Below are 27,979 nucleotides of genomic sequence, written 5' to 3'. Positions count from 1 at the left end.
ACGGAACGTTATACGCACTACTTCATGTAGCCGCTTGTTATCTGCAGCGCCCTACCCCTCTCCCCGAGTACAAAACCGAGATTTGGAATAGGGGGTACACATTCAGAGCTGATTACATGAAGAAAAAGGGAGCAGGAAACAGAGTGGAATTCGCTCTTGAATAAGAATACGGAGCGGCGCTGTGCACCCAGTGAGATGGAGCTTGAAGAGAGGAAGATAAATAAAAAGTGGGGTTACATTTGAAGCACAAAATAAGGAGAAGGGGGGTGAGGAGAGAAGGCAGTTCGCTTCTTGTGACGACCTAAAAGGATTACAAATCCCCGTTATTGGCGAGTTGACTATCTATCGGAGTGAATTGATGGTGTCGGTACAGGGTAGAACTCTAACGGACCGTGCCGAGGGGAGGAATTTGAATGCACTCGGCTGAATCATGCTGAGGCTGTGGATAATAACTTTGGCGATCAGTTTCAACAAAGGTGAGAGAACCAATCCAAACAAATAACACGCTGATTAGGCATTCTGACCTGTTAAAAAGTGAAAGTTTGTAAGTCGCTGTCTCCATGTGTTTTGGACCAGAACAATAAAATTCCTCTTCGAGTTCGTTTTTTTCATACAGCCAATCATCTTTTTTTATTGGCCGCAATATGTAGGCTTACCTAGGAATCCCTGTTTTGCCGAAAGTGTCAGGTAGAACAACTAACCAAGTGTATATATTTTTTATTTCCACAATTAGGCTATATGGTGACTGCGGCTTTATTGGAAAGTGGTTATAGGCTAGTTATTGGTTCAATTAGGTACCTTTACAGGCTAGAATATATTCTATATCCTGTACAGGCTATACCGTTCACTTATAGTGGTTGCTACTTAAATACATTACTCACTGCGCATTATGTGCCAATGAAAAAAGATTAACGAGGAGAGGGGTGGACTCTATAGCTAGCACCTGGGAAACTCCAGACGGACTGATTGTGAGTCACCAGATTCACCCGACAACTCGCGTTCATTGAAGCATTTCTGTCTGCTGGTGTGTGTGTGTGTGTGTGTGTGTGTGTGTGTGTGTGTGTGTGTGTGCGTGTGTGTGTGCGTGTGTGTGTGCGCGCGCGCGTTTGTGTGTGTGTAAGAGAGGTCGGTTCCAGTACATAGGCTGGTTAATTCACCTTTTCAGCATGCAGGTATATTCGCTTCCCGACCTCAGCGTGCCCTGCAAGCTGATAGCAAGACGCAAGAAATTAAAAGGAATAGTTAACATGAATATGGTGTCTAAATGTGGCAAGTTCACACAATGCAAATTCATCGTAACGACGGGCCACCGATATTGATTAATTTATTGTCCACTGAAAAACCCAATGCATCACAGGCGGTACAGAGGCTACATAGGGTGGCATTGCTCTAAAAGACAGTTTTGATTAATAGTGTGTGCGTAAGGTTCGGTACCGAATGCGGGAGGGGGACCTGTTTGATTACGGGCATTCGTTCCCCCGGCGTCTTTGCTTTGTGCGGTTGGTTCCCTCACGGGCCGCTACGTCTTCATCATCGGTTGCTGAGGAGATCTCAGTCCTGCGCGCGCAGCACACCTGCATCTGTACCTGTGTCCACGCTCGGTTCCTTGATCATATGATACCTCTAGAATCAGGAAGCTGTAGGATTAAGTAAAATACGTAAAATGTATAGATAGGCCGCAGATAATGAACCAACAATTTAAAATAAATAAACACATCTGTATATCTGTGTGTGTGTGTGTGTGTGTGTGTGCGTGTGTGTGTGTGTGTGTGTGTGTGTGTGTGCGTGTGTGTGTGCGTGTGTGTGTGTGTGTGTGAAGGACTGTCACATTAGGCTCTACCTTCCCTGTCACAAACAGAGATTGAAAGAGACAGGGGGAGAGGTAGCATTTGGACGGAGATGGAGAGAGGAAAAGCCAGGCAAGTGTCAGAGGTCATGGAAGGTACAGAGATAAGGGGAGGAATAGGACAATGATAACTGTGAAAACATCAGTTGTAAACTTTGTTGAGACTTGAAGTGGTGAATTGTTAATTCATGGTCGGGGTACAGGTTAACAAGAATGTCAACAATTCAGAAATCTAGGAATAAAGAACTGAAAATAAATTGGCCCCAACCCTATTCAGTAAAATGCCTTATAGCCTACAGATACAATTAAGTTTTAACATTTAGGAAGAAAATAAAGTAGGATGTGAACTATACGATTGAAACGGTAGAATAGAGAAACTTGGAGCAACAGTATTGTATAGTTATTGTTCCAGTCTCCACCATGCTCCTGACAATGCTGTCATCTTCCATACACTTAATGGAAGACACACAACCCCTAGTAAATACAGCCTGTACAATGATCAACTTCTAGATTTTTCACAACACCCCAAACATTGTACTCTTGTTCCAGAGGAACCGGGATGCATTTCCACGCATGTTAGAGTATGTTTGCGTGCGACGGCCAGTGAAATCTGAGGACTTTGCATTTCCTGACAGTTTATGTCAGTCAGAATTAGGCCTGACACGCATCAATCATCCCATTCTGTCATTCTGAATAAGAGAGAAGGTGAGAGAAGTGGAGATGAGAAGAGGAGAGGAGGCAGACAGCAGTGTGGATGAATAGATGGTGGGAGGTTTGGGGTCGGATGCCGGGGGGGGGGGGGGGGGGGGCAAGATGGAGAGATGGATACAGGAAACTAAACTAAGACTAAGACTCCATCTAGACGTCTGCAGGGCAACAATAGTTTGTTTGTGTTCAGACAGTGTGCTCAGCAGGCTTGGCATAAAATCCAAGCTAAAACTCTGCATGCAGGTAAGGAAGACCAAACTGAACAGTAGCTTCGCTGTTCCTCAGGCCAAGGCTCATGGATTTGTTCTATTGTTTATTTGATACAAGGTTATAAATGCTTGATTATTTCCTCTTTAGAGACAGCTATAATCTGACTGGCCAATCTCCCCTCTCCCATTAAGGGAATTCTTTCAAAGGCGTCCAGACATCAAACACAAACCGCATGAAAGTATTTTTTCGTGAGGAGAAATGTGAACGGAAAGAAACAATAAGCTAAATATCTCTCTCTCTCTCATTCTTTCTCATCTCTCATCATGAGACTGAGAGGTAGGAACCAGTCAGTGATTCTCACAGTTTTGGCTCACGTAATCCTTTTCACAACTGTCTGCAGAATTAACAATAGAAATGGTCCATGGTGAAGAGGTTCTTTGGACCTGTGTGTGTGTGTGTGTGTGCGTGTGTGTGTGTGTGTGTGAGAGAGAGAGAGAGAGAGAGAGAGAGAGAGAGAGAGAGAGAGAGAGAGAGAGAGAGAAAGAGAGAGACAGAGAAAGAGAGAGAGAGGGAGAGAGAGCATGTGAGAGAGTGTGTGTGTTTCCTATGTGTGTCAGGTTGTGAGCTTTGTGGATGCATGCCATGGCCGTAACCAGAGTCCACCAATTACACTGCTGTGTGTCACACAATAGAATCCAGGGCAGATTGAAACATGCTGGGCCAGCAGTCGTCTTTGATCCAGGCTTTAACTGCTGGCAGAATGGCTTGCTGTGTTGCAGAAGATCACCCACTTAATTCTGTACTGAAGGCCCTCGTGTGTGTGTGTGTGTGTGTGTGCAGACTCCAGAAGGTACAACACAAGACAGTGTTACAGTGTCCACTATCCATCCATCCATTACTGTACATGTACATGTGTGGTTTCACATAGGCTACTACTGTATACAGACTGTAGTTGTGACATACTCTCTGTGTGGGTGTTCTGTGTTGTGGGAACTGTAATGTGTAACAAAGGTTTTTGGTTTTCTGAATGACAAAATTGTTGTTTAATATAATATTGTGTTTTTAGATTGATGACATACTTGTGTGTCCACGTGTCGGTCCGTCTTGTCTTTCCGTCAATCTGTCTGTCTGCCTGACTCTCGACTGCCTGTCTCTCTGCCTGTCTGTCTGCCTGCCTGTCTGTGTCTGTCTGTCTGTCTGCCTTCCTGCCTGTCTCTCTGTCTGTACATTTGTCTTCCCATCAGCATGTCTGTCCATCTCTCCCTCTCTGGCTGCATGTCTCTCTGCTTTCCTGCCCCCCCCCCCTTCCCTCTCTCTCACATAATATTTCATGTTAGCCTGATGATTATCAGAGTATCTGTGCTTGATAAGGCTCGGCGGCGGGGATGTTGATAGGAGGCCGGGTGACGTTATCTGTGTTTTGTGACAGTAGATAGGCCCCTGGGTGCAGACGAGCAAGAGATAGGCTCCTTGGCTGCTTGATAGAGGGGGGTGGGGGCAGGGGGGATGCGATTGGGACGGTAGGGGGAGTGACGTCACTGTTATCCCCGTAAATGAAGTTATGATATTGTGGCGTCGGGAGGAGGAGATTATGTCACCCATAGATTGGGCTTGTCATTGTTCTGGCAAAGGAGATTATGATTTGAATTGTTTGGTGTGAGAGTAGGATGACTCCACTCACTGCTGTAGGGGAAATGCTCCACAGACTGAGTGTGTGTGTGTGAGCATGTGTGTGTGTGTGTCCCTGTCAGAAAGTATGCGCATTCATATGCATACAGCAGTGTGTGTTTGTGTGGGTAAATGTGTAGTGAGTGCCAAAGGGAAATGAAAAGGGCATGTATACTTGTAATAGAGAGAGATTGGAAGCTTGGGAGAGAGAGAAAGATAATTTCTTAGCTCTTCTTTTAAATAAGTCTGTTTCTATAGCAACCATCTAACCAGAGGCTGAAGAGAGGGAGAGGGGAAAGTGGGGGTGCACCGTAGAGAGGGTTACCATAGCAACGGAAAAAGAGGGAGAAAAGGCACTAACAGAAACTTACAGAAAAATATAAAAAAACATAAAAATATGTAAAAGGCAAAATAGCCAAAGCCTCTGTGCCGGATAGAGATAGAGGGAGAGGGAGGAAAGAAAAGAGAGAGTGGAGGGGGTGGAATAGAGGGGGAGCAAGTGAACTGTGAGAAAACGAAAAGATGGATTGGCCAAATAAAAAGGATATATAAATGAAATGAGGTATCAGCCCGGTTGGAAATGATGCATCAGAGAGTTAGACAAGCTGACCACAGCTGACCCCATCACACAGAGAGAGAGAGAGAGTGGGGGAGAAGGAGCGAGGGGGTATTGATCGACCCCAAGAGTTCATAGCATTTGACCATGCAAGTAAAGCCACCATGGTCTGCCCCTTCCCCCTCCCCTCCTCTTCCATCCCCCCAATCACAATGGTCCAATAAATCTACACACTCACTCACTATAGGCACATAAGAGTACTGTATACCAGTTGCCATGGCTTCCCTAGCGTACCTTTGACTACTGAATATACAATGTTTAATAAGCAGATGTGTGTCTGCATGACAGAGCAATATCTACCATTTGCAACTGAATGTTAAACAGTCCTACAATCTACCCCTTCAGAAACATGTGAATGTAACCCATTTCTGACTTGTTTTTTTGTACTAAATGGGGATGATTAAAAAGAGGTTTCAAACAAAGGTTTTTGGAAAGATATTTTCTGACTATTCCCCACGCAATTACTTAGGACTTTGTAATTAGTGTCTCTATTCAAAATGGAATAAGGCTTCTCCTTCTAACCCCAGTTCAGCCAGGAAATACAATCTACAGGACAGAGCTGGGAGGGAAGAATGATAAATTGTGCTTTCCTGCAAAACCAAATGGATCATTGTTAATCCTTGAAAATCAATGAAATACCAATTAAATAAACCCCTTCTTAACCCTTACATGGATCACTTCATGGATCGTTTCCTGTATTTCCACAGGCAAGCAGCCTGTGGTGCATCGTTTTGGTAAAACACAACATGGTTTCATTAAAGCCTCAAGAATGATAGACAATCGTTTTTTTCGTTCTCCAGGGATTAAAACCATTTTACTCTACTGTACTGTATTGTACTCTCCAGTCTCATTTCTAATTTTACCACAAAATGTACTTCATGAGCTTTTGAAAAACTAAGGTTTTGTTTGACACTTTTTTTTATTTTCAATGTGCTGAAAAATCCCCATAATTTACAAAAAAAATTTTTTTAATGGATTAATAATGCATTTTGTTTCTTGTTCTTAAGGCTTTATGTTAGAGTCTTAAGATCCGCCATCTAGCTTTTTTTTCCTGATCCAATTCCCTTGTTTTGAGCAATAGTCTTGCAACATTTTCGCAACAGATGATGCTCAGTCTGTGCCAGCTCCTTCCTGATGGCAGCACGGTGTCGCCGTGGCCGTCAGCGAGCCCAGCTGCCTCCTCGTCTAGCTGTGGTTCTTAGGGACTATTTCCACATCTTTCAATGACAATGATCTCATTGAGGCACGCCGCCTCCAGTCTTGTGGGTCTTGCGGGTTTCCTGCCATTTTTGGGCTCAATTTCTGACAATCTCTCTGCCTTTGGTGTGACACATTTGCTCAGGTCGAGAGGCTTATCGTTTGAGTTCATCTCTTGGTGCCAAGCACTGTCTCTGTGTTGTGTTGGGCTTGTTCTGCTATGGTCAGTTCCACATCCTCTAGATTGTTTTGTACCTAAAAAGTGTGTAATGATCAACCGAAAACACTCAAGCTGAGCTGTTTTGTTTGTTTATGTTGTCATTGTCACGGTTCTCAGTAGAGACCATGCATTACTGGTGAAGTCTCACTGGACACCAGAGGAATGTAGCCAGCAGAATGCCATTAGTGGGAGATACAGTACCTTGCTTACCCATACTCCCTCACAGTCAGGTGGCTTTAGAAACAGGGCAAGTGCTTTGGTGGATGAGAGATAGAGGGCAATGAGGGAGGAGGAGAGCGAGGGAGGGAAGGAAAATGGAGGAGTGGAAGGGGGAATGATTATGAGAGGCTTCCCACTTTTTTAATGTGCCTTTTGTGTTTTTACTCTCTCGTCTGTTTCTCTCAGGATTCCTCCTTTTCGGTTACCATGGGGATGGCATGCTTCCTGTCGCTCTCCCTCTCTCCCTCCCTCTCAGCCCCCCCTTTCGTTCGATCGTTTCATTGTTACCATGGTGATCCTCCTCTCTCTCTTTGCCCGCTACCTGTTCGCATACCGTCATGACTCGTTGTGGCCCTTGTTCTGTCTGTCTGGGTGTCTGTCTGCTTGTCTGTCTGTCTGGGTGTCTGTCTGCTTGTCTGTCTGTCTGGGTGTCTGTCTGCTTGTCTCTCTGTCTGGGTGTCTGTCTGCTTGTCTGTCTGTCTGCTTGTCTCTCTGTCTGAGTGTCTGTCTGTCTGGGTGTCTGTCTAGTTGTCTGTCTGTCTGTCTGTCTGTCTGCTTGTCTGTCTGTCTGGGTGTCTGTCTCCTTGTCTCTCTGTCTGGGTGTCTGTCTGCTTGTCTGTCTGTTTGGGTGTCTGTCTGCTTGTCTGGGTGTCTGTCTGATTGTCTCTCTGTCTGAGTGTCTGTCTGTCTGGGTGTCTGTCTGCTTGTCTCTCTGTCTGGGTGTCTGTCTGCTTGTCTGTCTGTCTGAGTGTCTGTCTGCTTGTCTGTCTTTCTGGGTGTCTGTCTGCTTGTCTCTCTGTCTGGGTGTCTGTCTGTCTGGGTGTCTGTCTGTCTGGGTGTCTGTCTGTCTGGGTGTCTGTCTGTCTGGGTGTCTGTCTGATTATCTGTCTGCCTGCCGGTCTCCCTCCCTCCATGCTTGTCTATCTGTCCGTCTGTGTCCTGTCTGTCTGTTGATTTATGTTTCTTTTTCTGTGTGTGTCTCTTTTGTATCTGACTGTTATATATTTTTGTCTGGCTTTGTCTGTTTGCCTGTCTGTATGCTCACCTGCCCATCTTCCTTTGTCGACCCCAGTCTTTGTCTGTGTGTGTTCTGTAACCTCCATGTGTACCTACTGTCTACCGGGTCTCACCCTGTCTGTTTTCTCTCTTTCTCTCCATGTGACTGAGGCCCACCAAGCTTCTGACCTCTAATCCTCCCTTTCTCCACTCCTCTTTCTGCTCTATCGCCCTCTCTGTCTGCTTCTCCCGATCAATGCATCCCTTTCTCTCATTTTGCTAATCACTTGTTTGTATTCTTATCAAACTGGATCGACGTGAGAATCACTGGGAGGGCTGGAAGCTGCAAAAAAAGGGAGGGATTTCGGTAATTTTCGCAGACGGCAGCTGTTGCTATGGTGATAGAACTTTCGGATTTGCCGGGGAGAGAGAGAGAGAGAAGGATGAATAGAGGGATAGACAGAAAACACATAAGGAGGATGGAGAAAGGGAGCAAGATGCGACCGTGGAAGAAGCAAAACATGTTCCTACGCACGCATGTCCTTTGGTTCTTGCCTTTGTTTTTGGACGGTGGCACCCGTCGACGAACACTTCCCCAGGTGTCGTTAACGCGTCCTCATACCAGCAGCTTCATTTGAATAGAGATATTTGAATATTCAGATTCGATTGGGGTGGAAGACATGGGGATTGGCAGCATAATGCAAGTGCTGTGGAAACAGTGAGACTGTTCCCGATGAGGGGGGGGGAGGTGAGGAAGGATGTGAGAAAACGGAGGAGAGGAAGAGAAGGGTCAGGGCCCTACAAATGCACAGAGTTGACTGTGAGTGTGGGATGGATGAGAGGCAGAGTAGGATGGTCACATGGACATTTGAGTTAGAGAGAGAGTAAGAGAGGGGAATCAAAAGAAAAGGAGACGTAGAGCAAACACTGGGAAAAATGTCAATGAAGGAAAAGTGAACACGAGAGAGAGAGAGAGAGAGAGAGAGAGAGAGAGAGAGAGAGAGACAGAGGACAGAGCGAGTGGGAGAGAGACACAGAGATGGACTGGAGAGCAATAAGGTGAGGGGTCGCCCTGGCGGAAAAGGAGCGTGGACAAATAGCCGTCTGTGGGGGTACGGCCCTCTGTCCTAACAACAGCCCAGAGACAACACACGCTGCAGCAGCCGTCACCATCTGCCCCGCAGCCGGATGGGAGGCTAACTTGAGAGAATGTCAAAGTTTACGTTTCATTACTACGGGTGGGTGGGTGACTCGAGACGAGGGGGGATGGAGTGAAGGAGAGAGGGGGAGGAGAGAGAGAGAGAGAGAGAGAGAGAGAGAGAGAGAGAGAGAGATAAAAAGGGGGTTGGAGCAGAGGAAATGCCATGCATTCCATTAGTGGTCAGAGAAAGCCACAGAGAGAGAGAGGAGGGGGGGGGGGGGGCAGCGGTGGGATGAAGGGAGCGAGGAAACGGAGAGAGAGGCAGAATGAAAAAGAAATAAAGGAAATGGGATATACTGTGTGTGTGTGTGTGTGTGTGTACGCATGCACAGTACAGGGAAAGGAGAGAGAGAGGGGGGGATGAGGATCAGGAGACATAAAGAACACTCCAAGATTCAGCCATTTTAACCTTTGAGGCAGAAGCGTTTAACTTCAAAGATGCCAGTGCTTTGCTGTTGCTCTTTCTGTCAGTGTAATAACGTGGCACCAGTGCTACATCAACATACGATTGAGACTGACATGTCCTTGCGATGTGTAGGTCTTGAATGATGGCACCGTGGTCAGGTCAAGTGACAGGAAGGAACCGGATATACAAGGTTAACATCTAGAGTCGCTGTATTAGAAGGTTTCCCCGTGGGAGGAATGGTATGGTCTTCATTCGCTCCATAGAATGGGTTTTGTACTGATGTGTGAGGCTTTATTTAGGTTTCGTGAGTATGTTGTTTTGCGGTTCATGCCCAAGGGTTGGTCTGCGCTTCTGGGGATCGCAACAGACGAGCAGCGCCGCTGTGAAGTTGATGCTCCAAAGACTGGTTTTCTGTTGACAAACAGGTCTTCTGTAAACACACACACATGCAGAAATTCACAAATGCACTCTCTCTCGCTTTCTGTCTCTCTCTCTCTCTCTCTCTCTCTCTCTCTCTCTCTCTCTCTCTCTCTCTCTCTCTCTCTCTCTCTCTCTCTCTCTCTCTCTCTCTCTCACACACACACACACACACACACACACACACACACACACACCAAAGGCTGCAAGTATACCATGTAAACCCACACCATACTTAACAGTTGAATGTGTGCGTGCGGTAGAAGGCAGTGTCGGCGACTGCTGACAGTCCTGTGACCAGCACGAGGCCCCGTGTCCTCTGTCCTGATTCCTCTAATGAGGAGCAGTCCTCCTCCTCCTCCCCACGCCAGGCCCACCACAGCCACTCAGACAACATCCCCAGGTAGCTCTTTGCCGAAAACAGCGAGCAAAACCAAGAGAACTCCACGCATTTTTAGAGAAGGGGACTTCATATCTTTCTCCACAGGGATCACAATCTCTTTCGTTTCCCCTTTTGCCTCACAGCCAGGCTGGAGAGTGAAGACGACAACACACAAACAAATATCCCAGTGATTTCTGAGTAAACCTGTATGAAAAATTCATTCAACGGATGTACTTTTGGGTGGTAATTTCACAAGATTCAACAAGGCGGAATTGAACCCACGTTTTCTGTGTGACTGCTTTGAGTGTCACTTGGACCTTGGGGCCACCCGTGGTCATACACTTACACACACACACACACACACACACACACACACACACTCAGTGGCATTTTTGTGCTCTGAACCTCGGCCGTTGTGTGATGATGCTCGGGTTGTGTGTTCTCACAACCCGACATTCTTATACACAGAGACAGGTTTGTCTGCATCGAGTTAACTATAATCCACTTAAGGGAATTAGCTACATTTTGTGGTTGTGGAATAAATGAGAAAAGACATCTTTATTTGTCACAACAGGAGTGTGCGTGTGTGTGTTTGTGTGTAGTATATATACAGTATGGGTGTGTTTGCGTGTGTTTGTGTGTGTCTGTGTGTGTTGGTGTGTGTTTGTGTGTGTTGGTGTGTGTTGGTGTGTGTTTGTGTGGCGCGTCACAGTGGGAGTGCGGTGGAGCAGAGGTTGACTCCGGGCTACTAGCTAATTAAAGTTGTTTTAGAGAGAGGGGGAGTGTGTGTATGAAAGAGAGCGAGAGAGAGAGGAGTCATAAGAGATATGCAAAGGAGGGAGGGCGAGGAAGGGAGGACTGAAGGATAAACACTGAACAGAGGAGAGAGAGAGGGGGGGAGCACTGGGGAATTGTTGGAGTGGGGACAGAGGTGAGCCCTAAGAGCGTGATGCGAGACCGTGTGAATGTGCGAATGGAGCGTGATAGACGGGGAACACAGGCGACGGGCGCTGTGAGAGACAGCGCACTTGGCCATCACGCGGGGAAACGTATTGACAAATACATAATGCAAGGCCTCGATGTCTCAATTTAATATTTCAATGTTATCCCGCCAATTAACCGTTCCCGAACAAGCAGAGAAGGACACCGCGAAGGAGATGGGGAGCCGAGAGAGAAAGAGAGAGCGATAAAGCGGGAGGGAGGGAGAGAGAGACAGAGAGAGAGAGGGAGACAGAGAGAGAGAGGGAGAGGGGAGTCGAGTCACTGGGGGAAAGAAAGAGTGAAAAGCCGAGATTGAAGTTTGATCTGTTTGTTTCTTTCCTCTGTCCCACTTACACGTCCCTGAGGAGAGGGGGAGAGGCGGGCGAGAGGAGGGGGGGGGAGAGAAGCGAGGGGCCGAGAGAGGAGAGAGGGAGCAAGAGAGGAAAGGGGGACCGAGAGAATAGGGGGACCCAAAAGAGGGGACACGGTGACGGAGAGAGGAAAGAGGGAAAGGGATGCGAGAGGGAGGGAGACAGAGAGAGAGAGAGCGAGTGAGCGAGAGGGAAAACACACTCTGCTCATCACTTCATGTTGACTTGATGAGACAGACCCGAGTTTGACGCACACTGAGACAGACAGACAGACAGACAGAGACACAGACTGGGAAAGACTGAAAGACAGACCAATGGATGGATGGATAGATGAAAGGATGGACTGGAGGTTAGATGGAAAGGCAGCAAGTATAAATAGAGGGACTGACTGACCTCATGTGACAACTGCAGAGCTTATATAAACTGTCAATATCAAATCCCAAATGTGACTGGATATGAGGCGAGACAACCGAAACAGAAACGAGACAGGTAACCCGAGCGGACTGCTTCTCAACACCACCTACAGCCTTCACTACACCGTGCAAGGAGACTTTCATGTCATTGAAACGGCATTTCCATATTGGCTTATTTACTCAGAGCTAATTACTGTGCATGTGCAGCGCGGCGTGAGTCGATCGCCTCCCATCCAGAGGAGGACGGTAATGATGTGGGCTGCCGTGTCTGGGAATGTAAAAGCACATTCATGTTTGCCCTCGCCTGCGTTCACCGGCGCATGCAAGGGTGCACACTGAATACCTACATACATGTGGTGCAAACGCAAACACACGCGCACACACACACACTCTTCACGCACTCTTTCGCTCCTTGTTCATTCACTGACGCTAATGCCATCGGACGTGTACAGCGTACGGAGGGGAAGGGGAGGGGCCGGGGCAGAGGGGGGCGTGTTTACCTCTCTTAGGAAGCAATTAACGCCACGGCGCAGCCCCAAATGAAGAGGTGAATAAAACATGCCGGAAAACAGATGGAAGAAATCTGAGAGAGAGAAAGGGAGACAGATATATATATATAGAGAGAGAGATAGAGAGAGGGATGAATAATTGAAAAGGGGGGAAATCCAAAAATGGAGGAAAATAGAAATATGAGCTGAACTGAAATGTGAAAAATGAGAAGTCAATTAGGAAGAGCTGGAGGGAGTAGTGTGTGTGTGTGTGTGTGTGTGTGTGTGTGTGTGTGTGTGTGTGTGTGTGTGTGTGTGTGTGTGTGTGTGTGTGTGTGTGTGTGTGTGTGTGTGTGTGTGTGTGTGTGCGTGCGCTTGTGCATTTCTCTACCATTTCCACAAATAGTGAACCAAGCAGCTTGCTGGTATAATAACCCAGGTCTTTGAAGTCAGAATGTGGCTAAACTAATCATGATGGTTACAGGCTTTGCTTTCCTGTGCTTACTAAGCTTTGCAGCACGCCTTCTACATCACTGAACATCCCTTTGACAAATTCTACTAGAAAACTCTTGTTTTTGTATTTTCAATGTGTGGGACTTGGAAGTACTGGAACAAACTTTTCTCAAGACCTCTCAGACAGTCCTCGGAGGTTTGCATCATATTTCAGTTTCCAGTAACAATTTACATGAGAGTCTGGAAGAATGTTCTGCACAGGCTGAATTCTTGAAAGTATGTATGCCAAATATTGGACTGTGATCAGAACAGGCTATGGGGGTCTTATTATTCCGTCTCTCTGTCTCTCTCACACCCCACACACCATACTCACAAACAAACACACATAAACACCCACCTTACCTCTGCCTCAACCTTTTTTTGAGAGGACACACACACACACAGTTTACAGTTCACACGGATACAGAGTTGTTTAGTAGCTGAAATGGGAACAAGGAGTAGCCTGAGGGTTCTGGGTGAGGGGTGAGGGGGGGGGGGGAAGATGAGGACAGGGTCAGCCTGCGTGGGGGGGGGGGTGGAGACCATTGGCTGTGTTTGTCTGAATCCCTGCTCTTTTCACCCAGATGTGAGCAGTGCTGCCTGTAAATGCACAACAACAATAAGCCTTTGTACTGTTCTTAATGCCATGCTACGCTAGTACTCTGTGCTTCGCTATTCTCCGGGAATTCTGCTCCGAGTATATTTTTTGGAGCCCAGAACAAGAAGGAGTGTCTGGAATGACTGTTCCTATGACAGCATGTTCATTTTGTTCTGTGTTCTCATGCGTGTGTCTCCATGTGAGCGGGAACAGTAAATCACACATGGTGTTGGTTTTTAAAGATGGATATATAATAGCTTCTTTCCCCCCCCCCCCCCCACACACACACACACACATTCACACACTCACCTAGATACACAGATACACACACACACACACACAAATAAGTGTCTACAATCCCATCGTAAATGCATGCACACTCACATGAACGCATACAGGTATACACGAGAAATATATACGCACCCACAAACACAGTCAAACCAACCCGTTCCTTCACACTTTCGATCAAACGGCGGGATCAGACGACATAAAACAATATCCGAAATAAATAATGAATGTCTCTTTTCACTTTGAAACATACTTTGAGACCACCTCGAATCTTACCCCCGTGTTTGTTGCTGTTATGCAATTGGAGCGATGCGAGTGGCGAGACGGAGACCACGGGGGGAGTGGAGGGGGAAGGCATGCGGGGGGGCCAGCCAGCGTCCACTACTGCTACCCCCAGGCCACAGAGGCACGGAGAGAGGGAACAGGAGACGGAAAGAGGAAGGGACAGGGGGGGGGGGGGGGGATCATTTTCAAGGTAGCAGTATAGGAGCGGGAGGATGTGTGTACACGATGGGAGAGTGAGAAAATGTTGAGGGAGACGGGGAGTAAGAGAAAGAGGGAGAGCGAAAGAGAGAGAGAAAGAGAGAGGGAGAGAGAGAGAGAGAGAGACTGACAGTCAGACAGGCCGCGAGAGAGGGAGGGAAAGAGAGAGAGAGAGTGCACAACAGAGAGAGAAGGATGGGGGGAGAGGAGTAAGGAGGGATCCCGCAGGGTTAATTACATCTCTGTTTTCTGTCAGTGTTGTGTTCTCCTCCTCTTTCTGAGTCTCAGCCCCAGGTCCCCCCCTTTCTCTCTTTCTTTCTCTCCTTCCCCACCTCCCCTCCTCCTCTCTCAGCATCTTTCTCTCACTTTTGATATTTTTCCTCGTCTCTCCTTCTTTGTCGTCGGATTTCCTCGACCCACCTCCTCTTTTGGTCTAACGTTTCTTTTTAGTCTTCCGTGATGGGAAAGAGAGTTTCACCGGCTTCTCTCTTGAATTCTCTGCACACAGACACAGTCTGAGGGAATCGGCTTAATCGGGCGCTGTATGACGCAACATGTAACGCATGGGGCCTCAGACCTGATTCAGAATGGATGTCTCTCACCCCAAAAAGCTCCAAATTCTCTATATTTGTATTTTATTTCATTTAAAAAACAGTGAAATGTGCTGTCCGACTCTCACTATTGAGAAAATGTTGAATGAACAGATATAAATACAATACATCAGAACCACAGTCTAAAAGGTGTGTTGTGTGGCAGTTTATTTGAGTTTGCGTGTCAATCAGAGGCTCTGGGGACAACAAGACCAAATTCACAAGTCTGGATCCCATCAGCCTCGCCGATAACATTCAGCACCGAGCCTTCGCCGTCATTATTGTAACCATTGATATCTTTTCAGCATCTTTGAGGGGAAATCTTGATGTGGAAGTTGAAAGTGATGTGGAAGTGATCGGAGAAAAGCCTCAGATAAACGTAATCTCCCCCTCCTCCTCCAGCCCAAGATGTGGGCCTCGGCGTCAACGCTCAGATCTGGAGATTCTCTCGCTCTTTTTGCTTAGTTTGGATTCGCTCATGAGACAACTTCCTCCTTTTTTTTTTCGTCATGTTTTTGTGTCTCTGTGTGTGTGTGTGTTAGCTACACTAATGAGCTATTACTGTAGAATTGTTTTAACCACGATCCAAGAAAAGTACTGCCCTGGGGAAGACCGCTGGAGTGTGCGTGTGCTTGTGTGCACATGTACATGTCATTTGTGTTCTCTTATATCTTACTGTAATTAATGAACCCTGTGCAACAATTTCACGGAAATATGAAATATTTGTACCTGATGATGCAAACGTACGAAAATATTGACGTGCGACCTCTCCGCAACCTACCTACTCTCCACACGCTGAAGGAACGTGTACAGATTTTGAATACTACTCTGTTTATGTGTACCTTTACAGTAATCTTTAAATACTGACAGACTACTTATGTTATAGACATACGCATATGTTGCAAACAAACAAACACGCACACACACTCACTGATCCCCTCTCTCCTTCCTCTCCCAGTGTGGATGGTCAGGTTCTCTCAGGAGCCTGCAGACCAGTCGGTGGTGCTGGGAGAGAGGGTGGTGCTGTCCTGTGTGGTGTTCAACTACACTGGCATCGTGCAGTGGACCAAGGATGGGCTGGCGCTGGGCGTTGGAGAGGGCCTCAGGGGTGAGGACACACACACACATGTCTTTTCACGTGTGCACACACGAGAACGCAAACACACACTCGTACAGTATCAGGGCCCGCGCACATGCATACACGCGCGTGCATGCACACACGCGGATCACTGAGGTAATGATCTGAGATGTGGTGTTCAACTCAATTTAATTCACAAGTTCACAAGTTCAGTAAAAGTCATCTCTCTCCCCCCCCTCTCTCCCTCCCTCCCTCCCTCCCTCCCTCCCTCCCTCCCCTCCCTCCCTCCCTCTCTCTCTCTCTCTCTCTCTCTCTCTCTCTCTCTCTCTCTCTCTCTCTCTCTCTCTTTCTCTCTCTCTCTCTCTCTCTCTTCTCTCTCTCTCTCTCTCCTCTCTCTCTCTCTCTCTCTCTCTCTCTCTCTCCCTCCCTCTCTCCATGGTCCTCTCTTTGTCCTTGCTTCCTCCTCTGAGAGACCATTCAGAATGGAGCACCGCGTGCTACGCCCTCCGCCGTAGACACATTTCTCTCTCTCTCTTTCCTTCTTCTTCTCCTCCTTCTCTCCTCTCCGCTGTTAGCTTCCCTCCTTCTCTCTCTCCCCCCCCATGCAGCAGGTCCATTTTCCGTCCATATTGTCTTGGTTTTCTCTGGCTGGGGTTGAAATGCAGACATATTCAGAGCACACCTCATACTGTAGCGAGTGTATACGCCTCGCACGCACGCAGGCGCGCGCGCGCACACGCACGCACAGACACGTATGGCAGGCGTGTGGGAACACACATATGTTCAGTATGCACACCCCATCCTTCATTCTCTCTCTCACACACAGGCACGTAGCCACATGTGCGCGCACACGCTCTAAGCCTCATGGTTTCACCCACCTGCACGCAGGTTCATTCCGTCTCCTCCCCCTACACTTCCCCTCGGTGACAGTTGCTATGCTGGTAGGTGGAGGAGCGGATGATGTAACCGGTACCAATACTTTTGTCCCCTTCGGAATCCAAATCGATGATGTCATGATGCGAATGCGCCGCTAATATCCTGGTCTGCCCCCTTGTGGAGACAAACACGCTGTGAAATGTGCTGTTCTATTGTCTGAGTTGTGTGTGTGTATGAATGGGATGAAAACTGCTCGGATCTGTGTCCATTCATTTAGATATCTAGAGCGGCTGAAGCATACGTCATCTGTAGCCTTGTAGACATGTCGATTTATGTTCTAATGTGGATGTGTGTGTGTGTGATCAACGCGAGTAGGTAGTATGTATGCACTGCGTCTGCGTACTGCGCCGTGTGTGTGTGTATGCCGTGGTTTTTGTATCTCTCACACCCATGACTTGTGAGTCAGGTACACACAATCTCACCCCAGCTTTCTCTTCTTCTGGTTGTGTGTGTGTGTGTGTGAATACATGTGTGCGTGTATTTGTGTGTGTGTGCATATGTGTCTTTACCCTGTGTGTGTGTGTATGTGTGTTTCCAGCCTGGCCAAGGTACCGTGTGCTGCGGGTGATAGACATCGGCCAGTACAACCTGGAGATCTCCTCAGCAGACCTGTCTGATGACTCCCTGTACGAGTGCCAGGCCACCGAGGCGGCTCTGAGATCCCGCAGAGCCAAACTCACCGTCCTCAGTAAGGCTGCAGGAGTGTGTGTGTGTGTGTGTGTGCCTATGTGTGTGTGCGTGTGTGCTTATGTGTGCGTGTGTGCGGGGATCAATTTGTACATGAGTGAAGGAGTATACTAACCCAATAGAATACGATCAAGACAGAACATCTACTGGAACTGAGAGACGATGTGTGTGTGTGTGTGTAGGTCACTGTATTTATCCGAAAAATGATATAATATCATGATCTGGGTCCGCACTGTAGCAAACCAGGGGAAACAGACCCCTGGGTTGCTACAGAATGTGTACTAGTAGTGATTAACTGGAGTGTGTGTCCAGTCCCTCCAGACGACCCGGTGGTGGAGGGCTCTCCAGAGATCCTGCTGATGGCCGGCACGCCCTACAACCTGAGCTGTGTGACCAGAGGAGCCAAGCCCCTCGCTGTCATCGAGTGGCAGAGGGACGGGGTGGCCCTGGAGGGAGCACACAGCTCCACTGTGAGTCACACACACCAGGACACACACACACCAGGACACACACACACCAGGACACACACACACCAGGACACACACACACACCAGGACACACTCCCACACACGAGAACACACACACACACATATGAGAACCCAGGCACACGCAAACACACACAATCATAGACAAATGGGTATAGAAATACACACACGCAAATGGTCACACACGCACACACAGATGGGCACACGCACAGACTTACAGGCATACACAAGCACACTCAGACATGAACGCAAAACAAACACATTGCATGGAGTCAGATACAGGCATAGACGAACAGAGATAAACACACACTGACACACACAGACACTCTGACACAAACATATACACCAAGTAATGCACACACATACATACACCTGAGAAAAGATAGTACTGTTGCTGTGATATAAAACCAGACATGCACATTAAGGCCGAATCCCAATACTCTTACCCCTAGCCCTTACCCCTAGCCCTTAGTTTACCCCTAGCCCTTGTGTCTCGAAACTGAGGGGTAAGGGCTATATAGCCCTATGAAATGAGACACCACTTGGTTACGGTTAAGTATATTGATGTCTCCAAAGCAAGTAGTGTTATGCACTGATATCAAACGAAATTCGTTTGAAATTCGCTGCTAATGGAGTTGATTTAAAACTGTAGACATGCATGGAGTCCATTCAAGGCTAATCAGAGAAATGCAGGACTGTTGTGCAAATCAGCAATGTAACGTTAGCGTAGCAAATTAGCGATTAAAAAGAACGTTTCAATTAAGAACATGGTTGCAAATACATATGTACAGGACTGTGTAGAGCACAAAACAAGACTGTCATAATTTTTTAATCAATTATTTAAGCCGAAAATATTACATTTATGGGACTCTGGATGATCTGTCCGGCATTGTTGCAGGTAGCGCAGTATTCACATACCCCTAGGTTTCAAGTAAGCTCCCGAGCTCACTTGGTTTGAAGGGGTGTATACCCCTTCGTCTTAGCCCTACCCCTCGATCAAAAAGAGTATTGAGACACCACTTACTCTCACGGGAACGCGCAAAACTAAGGGCTAGGGGTAAGGGGTAGGGGTAAGACAGAGTATTGGGACTGGCCTAACTTTCCTTCAGATTGTCTTTACATGCATTTAGAGACACACACACGCACACACACACACACACACACACGTGTACAGTACACACACATGACCACTTACACTGTTTTTACCTGGAAACAGTGTGTTCACCTTCAAGTTACCATCTAAACATACCTTAAACCCAACCCCTCCTATACCTTCCCTCTCCTCCTCCTCTTATTTTCTCTCTCTCTCCCCCCCACCCCCTCCTACAGGAAGTGCTCCCAGACAGGAAGAGGGTGACCACACGGAGTTATCTACCCCTCACCCCCCAGGACACAGACACAGGCCACAACTTCACCTGCGTGGCCACTAACATGGCCGTGCCCCTGGGCAAACGCACATCCATCAAACTCAACGTCCACCGTAAGCCTGCCCGTGTGTGTGTGTGTGGTGGAGGGAGATGAGATGGGGAAGCAGGTGCAAATCTGCATACCGTAGAGGTCTAAAGATAGAATACACAAATTCTACTTCTTGTCACCTTACGCTGTACATATTTCTAAAGTACCTTGTACTGTAAGTGTGTGTGTGTGTGTGTGTGTCTGGCAACAGCGGTGGGATTCAACTTGTATCTACGTGTGTTTTTGTTTGATGTCATGTAGCTGTCCTGGAGGGTTTTATTTGTTAGTGCATGGTGTTTACTTCAATGTCTAATATTATTCTGCCCCCCCCATTCTCTCCCCTTCTCTCTGTACCCCCCCTTCTCTCTGCCCCCCCCCTTCTCTCTGCCCCCCAGACCCCCCCACTGTAACATTGTCCATAGAGCCTCGCTCAGTCCTGGAGGGAGAGAGAGTCATATTCACCTGCCAGGCACATGCCAACCCCCCCATCATGGGATACAGGTGTGTGGCTAGTGTGTGTATGCTCGGTGAAGTGTGTGTGTGTGTGTGTGTGTGTTTGTGAACTTTGGGAGCATCTCAGTACAGTCATGTGGGAATATGTGTGCATGTGTGTATGGGTACGTCCGTGTGCTCACGTGTGTGTGAGGGTGTGTGCTCATGTGTGTGTGTGTGTGTGTGTGTCTCAGGTGGGCGAAGGGGGGTGTTCTCCTGGAGGGGGCCCGAGAGAGTGTGTTCATGACCACGGCCGACCACTCCTTCTTCACGGAGCCTGTTTCCTGTCAGGTGTTCAACGCCGTGGGCAGCACTAACGTCAGCATCCTGGTCGATGTCCACTGTGAGTACCGACTCCTCCCTCACCCCTGGCTGGCTGGCCACCTGTCTGTCTGGCTCTCTGTCTGTTTAACTAGCAATGTGTCTGTCTGTCTGGCTGTCTGGCTGTTTGTCTGTTTGCCTGCCTATCTGTCCTTCTGTCCGTCTGCCTTTCTGGTTGGCTGACTATGTCTGGCTGGCTACTTGCTGGCTGGCTGGTTATTTTACAGTGTTTTAGCTGTTTGTGTCTCGATGTCTCTCAGGAAGGATACATTGATTAATGAACAGATGGATGGATGGATGAATGTTGGATGGATGGATGAATGGATGGAAGGATAGATGGAAAGAGTACACAAAGGACTGTGTGTGTCATTTACTCAAGGTTACTTCTCCATCTGCTCCCCTCTCATCTCCCCTCAACTGTCTCTCTCTCTCTCTCTCTCTCTCTCTCTCTCTCTCTCTCTCTCTCTCTCTCTCTCTCTCTCTCTCTCCTCTCTCCCTCTCTCTCTCTCTCTCTCTCTCTCTCTCTCTGTTGCTCTCTCATCTGGCCCCTCCCCCATCTCTCCTAGTCGGTCCTATCCTAGTGGTGGAGCCCAGGCCAGTGACGGTGGACCTCGACTCTGACGTCACGCTCAACTGCAAGTGGTCAGGAAACCCCCCCCTGACCCTGACCTGGACCAAGAAGGGCTCCAGCATGGTGAGACGAACACGCATCACACGCTGCACACACACACCCTCAGAGACGCAACCGCTGACACGCACACAGCGCACACACACGGTGCACTCGCCGCACACACTGCAACTTGACCCGTACATCACTTCTGAGCCTGAAGCATCCGTCCTAATCTTTCATTCTGCAATGCGTTTCGCTCGCCTCAAATCCGTGAATCCTTTAAAGTCTGCTAACCCTAACCCACAACTGTGTAAATGTTTATTGAGCTCTAAACCACACGTTCAGGATGAACTTGCACATTCAAACCCTGAATCTTTAATTCATGCTGAACGAGTGAAAAAAGAGGGCCCCAGGAAATGTAATGGAGCCTGCCGAGAAAACCAACATGTTTTATGAATTAAATATCTGTATATCTCTCCCTCCTCCCTCCATCTCCTCCCTTTTCCTCTCTAACAATCTACATCTCTGTGGGTGTGTGGGCATGTGTGGGTGTATGTGTGTGTGTGTGCGTTTATAGGTCCTCAGTAACAACAACCAGCTGTACCTGAAGTCAGTGAGCCAGGCAGATGCAGGTCAATATGTGTGTAAGGCCATCGTTCCCAGGATAGGAGTGGGTGAGACAGAGGTCACTCTCACCGTCAATGGTCAGTTCCTGTCACAGATACTCTGCCGAACAACACAGTGTCATGCAGTGAATAATGTACTTCTAAATTTAGTTTCCTGTACAATGTTACATGCTCATTAAACGAAGACACAATACTGTAAGGTCTGCTATCTTATCACTGTATCTGACTCTTTTTTTCTCTCTCTCTCTTAACCCCCTCCCCCTTTCACTTGATCTCTTTCTCTCTTTCTCTCTCTCTCTCTCTCTCTCTCTCTCTCTCTCTCTCTCTCTCTCTCTCTCTCTCTCTCTCTCTCTCTCTCTCTCTCTCTCTCTCTCTCCTCCCTCCCTCAGGTCCTCCCATCATTTCCAGTGAGTCTGTGCAGTACGCAGTGAGAGGGGAGAAAGGAGAGGTCAAGTGTTTTATCGCCAGCACTCCCCCTCCTGATAAGATTGTGAGTGCTGCAGTGCAAACTCTGTACATTTTGTAACGTAAAATGTCTTAAACAGTTTAGCTCCATGGTATATGTTTCAAGTGTATTTAATTCCCCTTTTACGTAATAAGCCCTTTGCGACTGAGTACAGCCAAATAATGATATGTACTGTAGCACCCTTCTTAGTGAAACAATAACAGAACCAACATTTCTGATGTTTACCAAAAGAAATGTGTAAAAAAAATATTTAAAAAACTAAGAACAATTGAAACAAAAAGAGAACGATACTGTAGAGAGAAAATGTACATTGTAATGTTGGCAGAGGGTTGAAAAGTGAAGAGAGAGAGTCATTTGAGAGTGATGGTAGAGAGAGACAGAGAGAAAAGTTCTGTACCTTTCAGTGTTAATTATCCAGTCTAGGAATGGAGACATGACACAAATCTGGGCTTTTATCAAATCCACTCTGGCCCCTCCCTCTGTGAGTGCTGTGAGTGTATAATGTGACACGACATCATCATTTTAGTTTAATGCAGAAACAGAGGACCTATGAAATATGAAGGATTGCCACGCTTGGGTGTGTGTGTTGTGGGGTATTGCAGTTGGTATTTGTGTGTACTGTGTGTGAGTGTCTGGTTGTTTGCGTGTGTGTTTCTACGGGTACATTTGTATATGTGTGTGTGTGTGTGTGTGTGTGTGTGTGTGTGTGTGTGTGTGAAGTGTAATGGGGTCTGGAGAAATGATTTGAAATCTTTTGTTTCACTCCCACCCTTCTCCTGCCTCTTTCCAGGTTAAAAGGTACATTAGCACAACATGTGGGCCTATGCATATTTGATGCATCCATTCTTCATATTTAATAGTATAACTGCTTCAGCAGATTTTAAGTAGAAAAACCTGCTGGACTTTTTATTGCTCGTGTTCACCTGCCGCAGCGGGGTGTGTCCTTGGCTGTGTGTGCGTGCGTGTGTGTGTGTGAGTGACTGTCTTGTGCTCTGCTAGGCATAGCACGATTCAAAGACCTCCATCCACTCAATCTCTTGTGTCTGCCTGTGTGTGTGTGTGTGTGTGCGTGTCTGCCTCTGTGGGGGTGTGTGTCTGCCCTGTGTGTGTGTGTCTGCCTGTGTGTGTGTGTGTGTGTGTCTGCCTGTGTGTGTGTGTGTGTGTGTGTGTGTGTGTGTGTGTGTGTGTGTGTGTGTGTGTGTGTGTGTGTGTGCGTGCGTGTGTGTGCGTGTCTGCCTCTGTGGGGGTGTGTGTCTGCCCTGTGTGTGTGTGTGTGTCTGCCTGTGTGTGTCTGCCTGTGTGTGTGTGTGTGTGTGTGTGCGTGTCTGCCTCTGTGGGGGTGTGTGTCTGCCCTGCCTGTGTGTGTGCGTGTGTCTGCCTGTGTGTGTGCGTGTGTCTGCCTGTGTGTGTCTGCCTTTGTGTCCGGTCCTGCAGGTTTGGGCGTGGAAGGAGAACGTGTGGGAGAAGGAGAAGGGCACCCTGCTGGAGAGGTACACCGTGGAGCAGAGCAAGCCCCAGTCCCAAGGGGGCGCTGTCCTCTCCACCCTCACCATCAACAACGTGATGGAGTCCGACTTCCACTCCCCCTACAACTGTACGGCCTGGAACGCCTTCGGACCCGGCACCATGATCATCACCCTGGAGGAGAACGGTACACGCACACACACACACCTGCATACACACACACACACACCTGCACACACACACACACCTGCATACACACACACCTGCATACACACATCGCTTGACCCTCTATCCCAAAAGCCTTCTTTTGAAGCTTGTACACTAAGGACAGTACTGTACCTGAAGTAATCCAGTACAGTGTAGAAGATGAGCCACGTGTCAGTAAGAGTCTGGATGAAGAGATTTAACCCTAGTCATAACCTTCCCTGACATAACGTCTTATTGACGTCTTATTGACATTTGGAAGGAGTTGGTGCTGGTCTGCTGCAACCCAATGAAACGGTCTGGTAGTTCAGTAATCATTGTTTAAATCAATACAGGATTTACACGTGGCTGCCGTGATTGCGCAATATCAAGGTGAAGCGAGAGGTCTGACGAAAGCAGAGATCATTGATTGAAATCCAAGATGTTGGAAGGTCTTGAGTCGGTTGTTTTTTTTTTGCGACATGGCTTCCTGACCGGAATAGAACTGGAACGCGAGGTCAGGCGGTGTGGGGGTGTGGCGGCGTGGGGGTGTGGGGGTGTGGCGGCGTGGGGGTGTGGCGGTGTGGGGGTGTGGCGGCGTGGGGGTGTGGGGGTGTGGCGGCGTGGGGGTGTGGCGGCGTGGGGGTGTGGCGGCGTGGGGGCGTGGCGGTGTGGGGGTGTGGCGGTGTGGGGGTGTGGGGGTGTGGGGGCGTGGGGGTGTGGCGGTGGGGGGTTGTAACGGCGCTGTGTGTCTGACAGAGATGGTGCCTGTGGGGATCATCGCTGGAGGGACCGTGGGCTCCTCCATCCTGCTGCTGCTCTTCCTGCTGGCCCTCGCTCTCTTCCTCTACCGCCAACGCAAAGGCAGTCAGTGCTTACCGAGTCTCCCTGTCTGCCTGTCTCTCTATATGCCTCGCTCTCCCTGTCTGTGTCTCTTTCTATCTCTCTCTCTATATATACCTCGCTCTCCCTGTCTCTTTCTATCTCTCTCTCTCTATCTATCTGTCTCTCTATATACCTCGCTCTCCCTGTCTCTTTCTATCTCTCTCTCTCTATCTATCTGTCTCTCTATATACCTCGCTCTCTCTGTCTCAGTCTCTCTCTCTCTTTGTCTGTCTTTATAGCTCTGTCTCTGTCTGTCTCTCTGTCTCTATATCTCTGTTTCTCTCTCTCCCTTCCCATGACTGTACCATATGTCGGACATATCTCCTGCGTGTACTTGACGCATTCGGGTTCTGCTTCCAGGTCGCCGTGGGGTCACGCTGGGTAAACCTGACATCAAGGTAGAGACGGTCAACAAGGAGACCCATAGTCTGGAGGAAGACTCCGCCAGCGTATCCACGGCAACGCGCATGGTTAAAGCCATGTACTCTGTGAGTTTCCTACAGGGCATGTCTGTTACCACAGACCTCCTCTCGGCATGCGTGCAAGTGTGCGAGGGCACACACACTGACACGTACTGTACACACACACTCACACAAAACAAGTGACAAAGCACAATTTGTCTGAAAGAACTGGGTCAAGAACATTGATTGAAAAGGCTTCCTTAAAATTGAATCTTTGTTTGGTCAAAGGGCTCACTCTCACTCTTGTTCTTGTTAAGCACACCAATAGCCATGGTCTCATAGCATAATTACGTAAGTTCTTAGACATAGTCTTGTTTCTTTTAAGACTTAAAGCCTGGAAGTTCTGTTACTTTGAGGAAGGCTGGAAGACATATAATTAGAGCTTGCCCCACTTTGACCTGCAAACAATCCACTATCCCAGGACTCATCCAACCTCAGAACTAACCTTTTTGTTGCTCTGCTTTCCTCCAAACGAAAAGCCTGAAACTCTCTTTTCCTCTTTCCTCCCTCCCTACTTCTCTCCTTTCTCTCCCTCCCTCTCTCTGTGTGTGTGTTTTGTCGTTTGATGGTTTAGTTTTTGCCCTCTGTCTCCCTCTCTCCCTCCACTCAGCCCTTCAAAGACGACATGGACCTGAAGCAGGACTTGCGAAGCGAATCGTTGGACACACGCGAAGAGTATGAGCTCAAGGTGAGAAACCACTGGAGGAAAGTGTCCCAACAAAGCAAACTGCCATGGATCTGATTTAATGTATGATATGAGACATGTATTTATACATGATATCGTCTTATACGTAAAAACACCCATATACACAACACAAGTTGAATTCCGGGACAGGAATCTGAGCTCACTCTTGTCTTATTGCTATCCTCCAGGATCCCACCAATGGCTACTACAACGTGCGTGCCACCACCCACGACGAGGCCCGCCCCCAGTCCCGTGCCATCCTCTACCAGGGGGAGTTCCGCTCCCCCAACCTGGGTGGGGGGCCGTCCGGCGCCGCCTCCAGCGGGCCTGCAGGGGGGGCCAGCGGGGCAGTGCCCCCCAGCGGAGTGCCAGGTTCGCGGGCAGGCTGCTATGACCCCCGGCCCCCCTCCAGGATGTCCCATGCCAGCTACGCGCAGTTCAACACCTTCACCAGGGCAGCCCAGAGCCAACAGGCCCCGCCCAATCCCGCTCCGCAGACCGGAGACTTCCCCGGAGACTGCGGCCTATTGGATGCTAGCACTCAGCTGGCCTATGACAACTATGGCTATCCCGCCCAGTACCCCACCTACCGAATGGGCTTTGCCCCGCCCTTGGAGGGAGGGCCAGCCTATGAGATGTACCCGACAGGACAAGGGGTAGGACCCGGCCCGGGGCCAGGGCCTGGGCCTGGGCTAGGGCCTGGGCCGGGGCCGGGGCCAGGACCAGGGTCTGGAGCTGGTGCTGGACCAGAACCTGGGCTCGGGAAGTACGGAAGCTCCACTCGTTTTTCCTACTCCTCCCCTCCCTCTGACACCCACAGACACACACAGAGGATGCAAACTCATGTGTGAGAGACACTCAGTGGAGCAGTGGTCGCACACACACACACACACACACACACACACAGTTATATATACACCTACACACACAATGACTTACCATAAAACAACAAACACAAAATTCATACATGCATTCATATTTGGACCCTCCCATAACCCTATACAGCATATCTATCCTTTTCTATATAACGCTATACACTGTTTCTCTATCTAATATACAGTGCACTCACACAGGGTTTCTCTCAAACGTTGTATTATGGGCTGTTTTGCTGCAGGAGCAGTGACAGCCACAGTCCAGACAGGATAGACACAAAGTGATGAGAAAAGTCTGAAAGTACCTTTCCACAAGAAGGGATGAGGATGAATAGGGATGGAAGAATGCACCCTGCGACATTTCATCCCTTTCTTCCTCCTCTCGCTGTGCGACTCCATCTAGCTTGCCTCTCATTCACTTCATTGTTGTAAATAAACCCAGCTGAAGATTAGGTTTCTTAACCGTTTGAATAATTAGCTTGTATAAAAGTGTTATATAAGGATTTAAAGAAGTGATCCCAATGATGCACACTGACACACGTTCCCACACCGTTACACGATGACAAAGTCTTACATCTTTACACACACACACACACACAGAGACATTCTTGCGATTTTGCAGCATCACAGCAAGGTGACGTCTCGCGCTTTGGAAGTGCGGCACTTTTTACCACTGCCCCCTCCCAGTTTGATGACAAACTGGCATCGTTACTGGCATGACAGAGGAGTGCCACCCTGGATCAGAGAGGAAGATGTTAGGGTGGCCTTCGAAAAACGTCAGCGATTGACTAAAAGCAACGTGATGTGTCGAGCGGGTGCCAAACACAGAAGCTTTCATCATACTCCAAGATCACTGACTACAAACAAAGAAGTGAATTTTTTGTTGTTACATGCCACTTGTACTCGAGAGACAAAGCTGTAGCAAGTTCCTCTATCTCCTTCCTCGTTTTTTATACTCTGTGAGGTTGCATTTCTGTATGCGCATTTCACCTGAGGTCGATACTGTACGTTTGAAGAAAGCAGATTTTGCATTTGACGAATCTTTGCAATTTGTACCAATATCTTCCCAATCCTCCCAATATTTACGTGTTCCTCGTTCCCCAGCACAGTAGAATAGGACCTTTTTCCATGTTTATATCGAAAGCTGAAAAAAAGGCATTTACAAACATTTTGTAATATTTTTATAAGGAGTTGTGGACCAAAGGTTCTGAGACATGTTCGAGTGACATTCACTTTTTAAATAGATGTTCAGAGGATTCTGTGTTGAGGGCTGTGTGGAGTTGGGGAGAACGGGGGGGGGGGGGGGGGGTACAACGTCATCAGCTGAACGATTGATTTGCTGAGTCACCTAAGAGATTCGAAAACCTTAGTCTGCTAAGTTGCCAGATGGCGAACGGCAAACTCAGTAAATGGCATCCTACTCTGTGCACTCTTATCTGTGGTTATGACCATTATTAAACCTGGCTTTCGCATAAAGGGTTCC

General features: G+C 48.1%; 2 protein-coding genes across 4 annotated transcripts in view; both read left to right on the top strand.

Annotated features, from left to right (window-relative positions):
* atp1a2a (ATPase Na+/K+ transporting subunit alpha 2a) overlaps positions 1–27,979 on the top strand; it is a 99,440-nt gene that overhangs the window by 53,852 nt on the left and 17,609 nt on the right. Inside the window, exon 25 of one of the 2 annotated variants that reach the window (XM_062482244.1) lies at positions 7,757–7,774. The exons of the other annotated variant lie outside the window; for it this stretch is intronic. The gene's annotated coding sequence lies outside the window, so the exon portion shown is untranslated. Of the gene's footprint in view, positions 1–7,756; positions 7,775–27,979 lie in introns of those variants that run through there. 2 annotated transcript variants of the gene reach the window in all.
* On the top strand, positions 15–27,786 carry kirrel1b (kirre like nephrin family adhesion molecule 1b). 2 transcript variants are annotated; one of them, XM_062482254.1, is made up of 15 exons: positions 15–476; positions 15,749–15,898; positions 17,343–17,492; positions 17,804–17,961; positions 19,306–19,456; positions 19,827–19,932; positions 20,118–20,266; positions 20,811–20,938; positions 21,432–21,558; positions 21,870–21,970; positions 23,381–23,597; positions 24,353–24,460; positions 24,839–24,966; positions 25,514–25,627; positions 25,813–27,786. In XM_062482254.1, exons 1-15 carry the CDS (start codon positions 431–433, stop codon positions 26,473–26,475), a joined length of 2,496 nt encoding a protein of 831 aa, XP_062338238.1. In that variant the 5' UTR covers positions 15–430; the 3' UTR covers positions 26,476–27,786. The 2 variants fall into 2 exon arrangements, with proteins under 2 accessions (XP_062338238.1, XP_062338239.1); XM_062482255.1 differs by having other exon boundaries at positions 17–476; positions 25,550–25,627.

The sequence above is a fragment of the Osmerus eperlanus genome, chromosome 16, assembly GCF_963692335.1.
Source record: "Osmerus eperlanus chromosome 16, fOsmEpe2.1, whole genome shotgun sequence".
NCBI classification, from domain to species: Eukaryota; Metazoa; Chordata; class Actinopteri; order Osmeriformes; family Osmeridae; genus Osmerus; species Osmerus eperlanus.
The sequence above is the reverse complement of the archived record's forward strand: the minus strand, read 5'-3'. Positions and strand labels throughout refer to the sequence as shown.

Excerpts from the sequence above, each read along its gene's own strand:
- kirrel1b (XM_062482254.1), top strand. The coding sequence starts at position 431 with ATGCTGAGGCTGTGGATAATAACTTTGGCGATCAGTTTCAACAAAG. Across the intron at positions 477-15,748 it reads GGCGATCAGTTTCAACAAAG|TGTGGATGGTCAGGTTCTCT; the intron begins GTGAGAGAACCA and ends TTCCTCTCCCAG. Across the intron at positions 19,457-19,826 it reads CATCAAACTCAACGTCCACC|ACCCCCCCACTGTAACATTG; the intron begins GTAAGCCTGCCC and ends TCTGCCCCCCAG.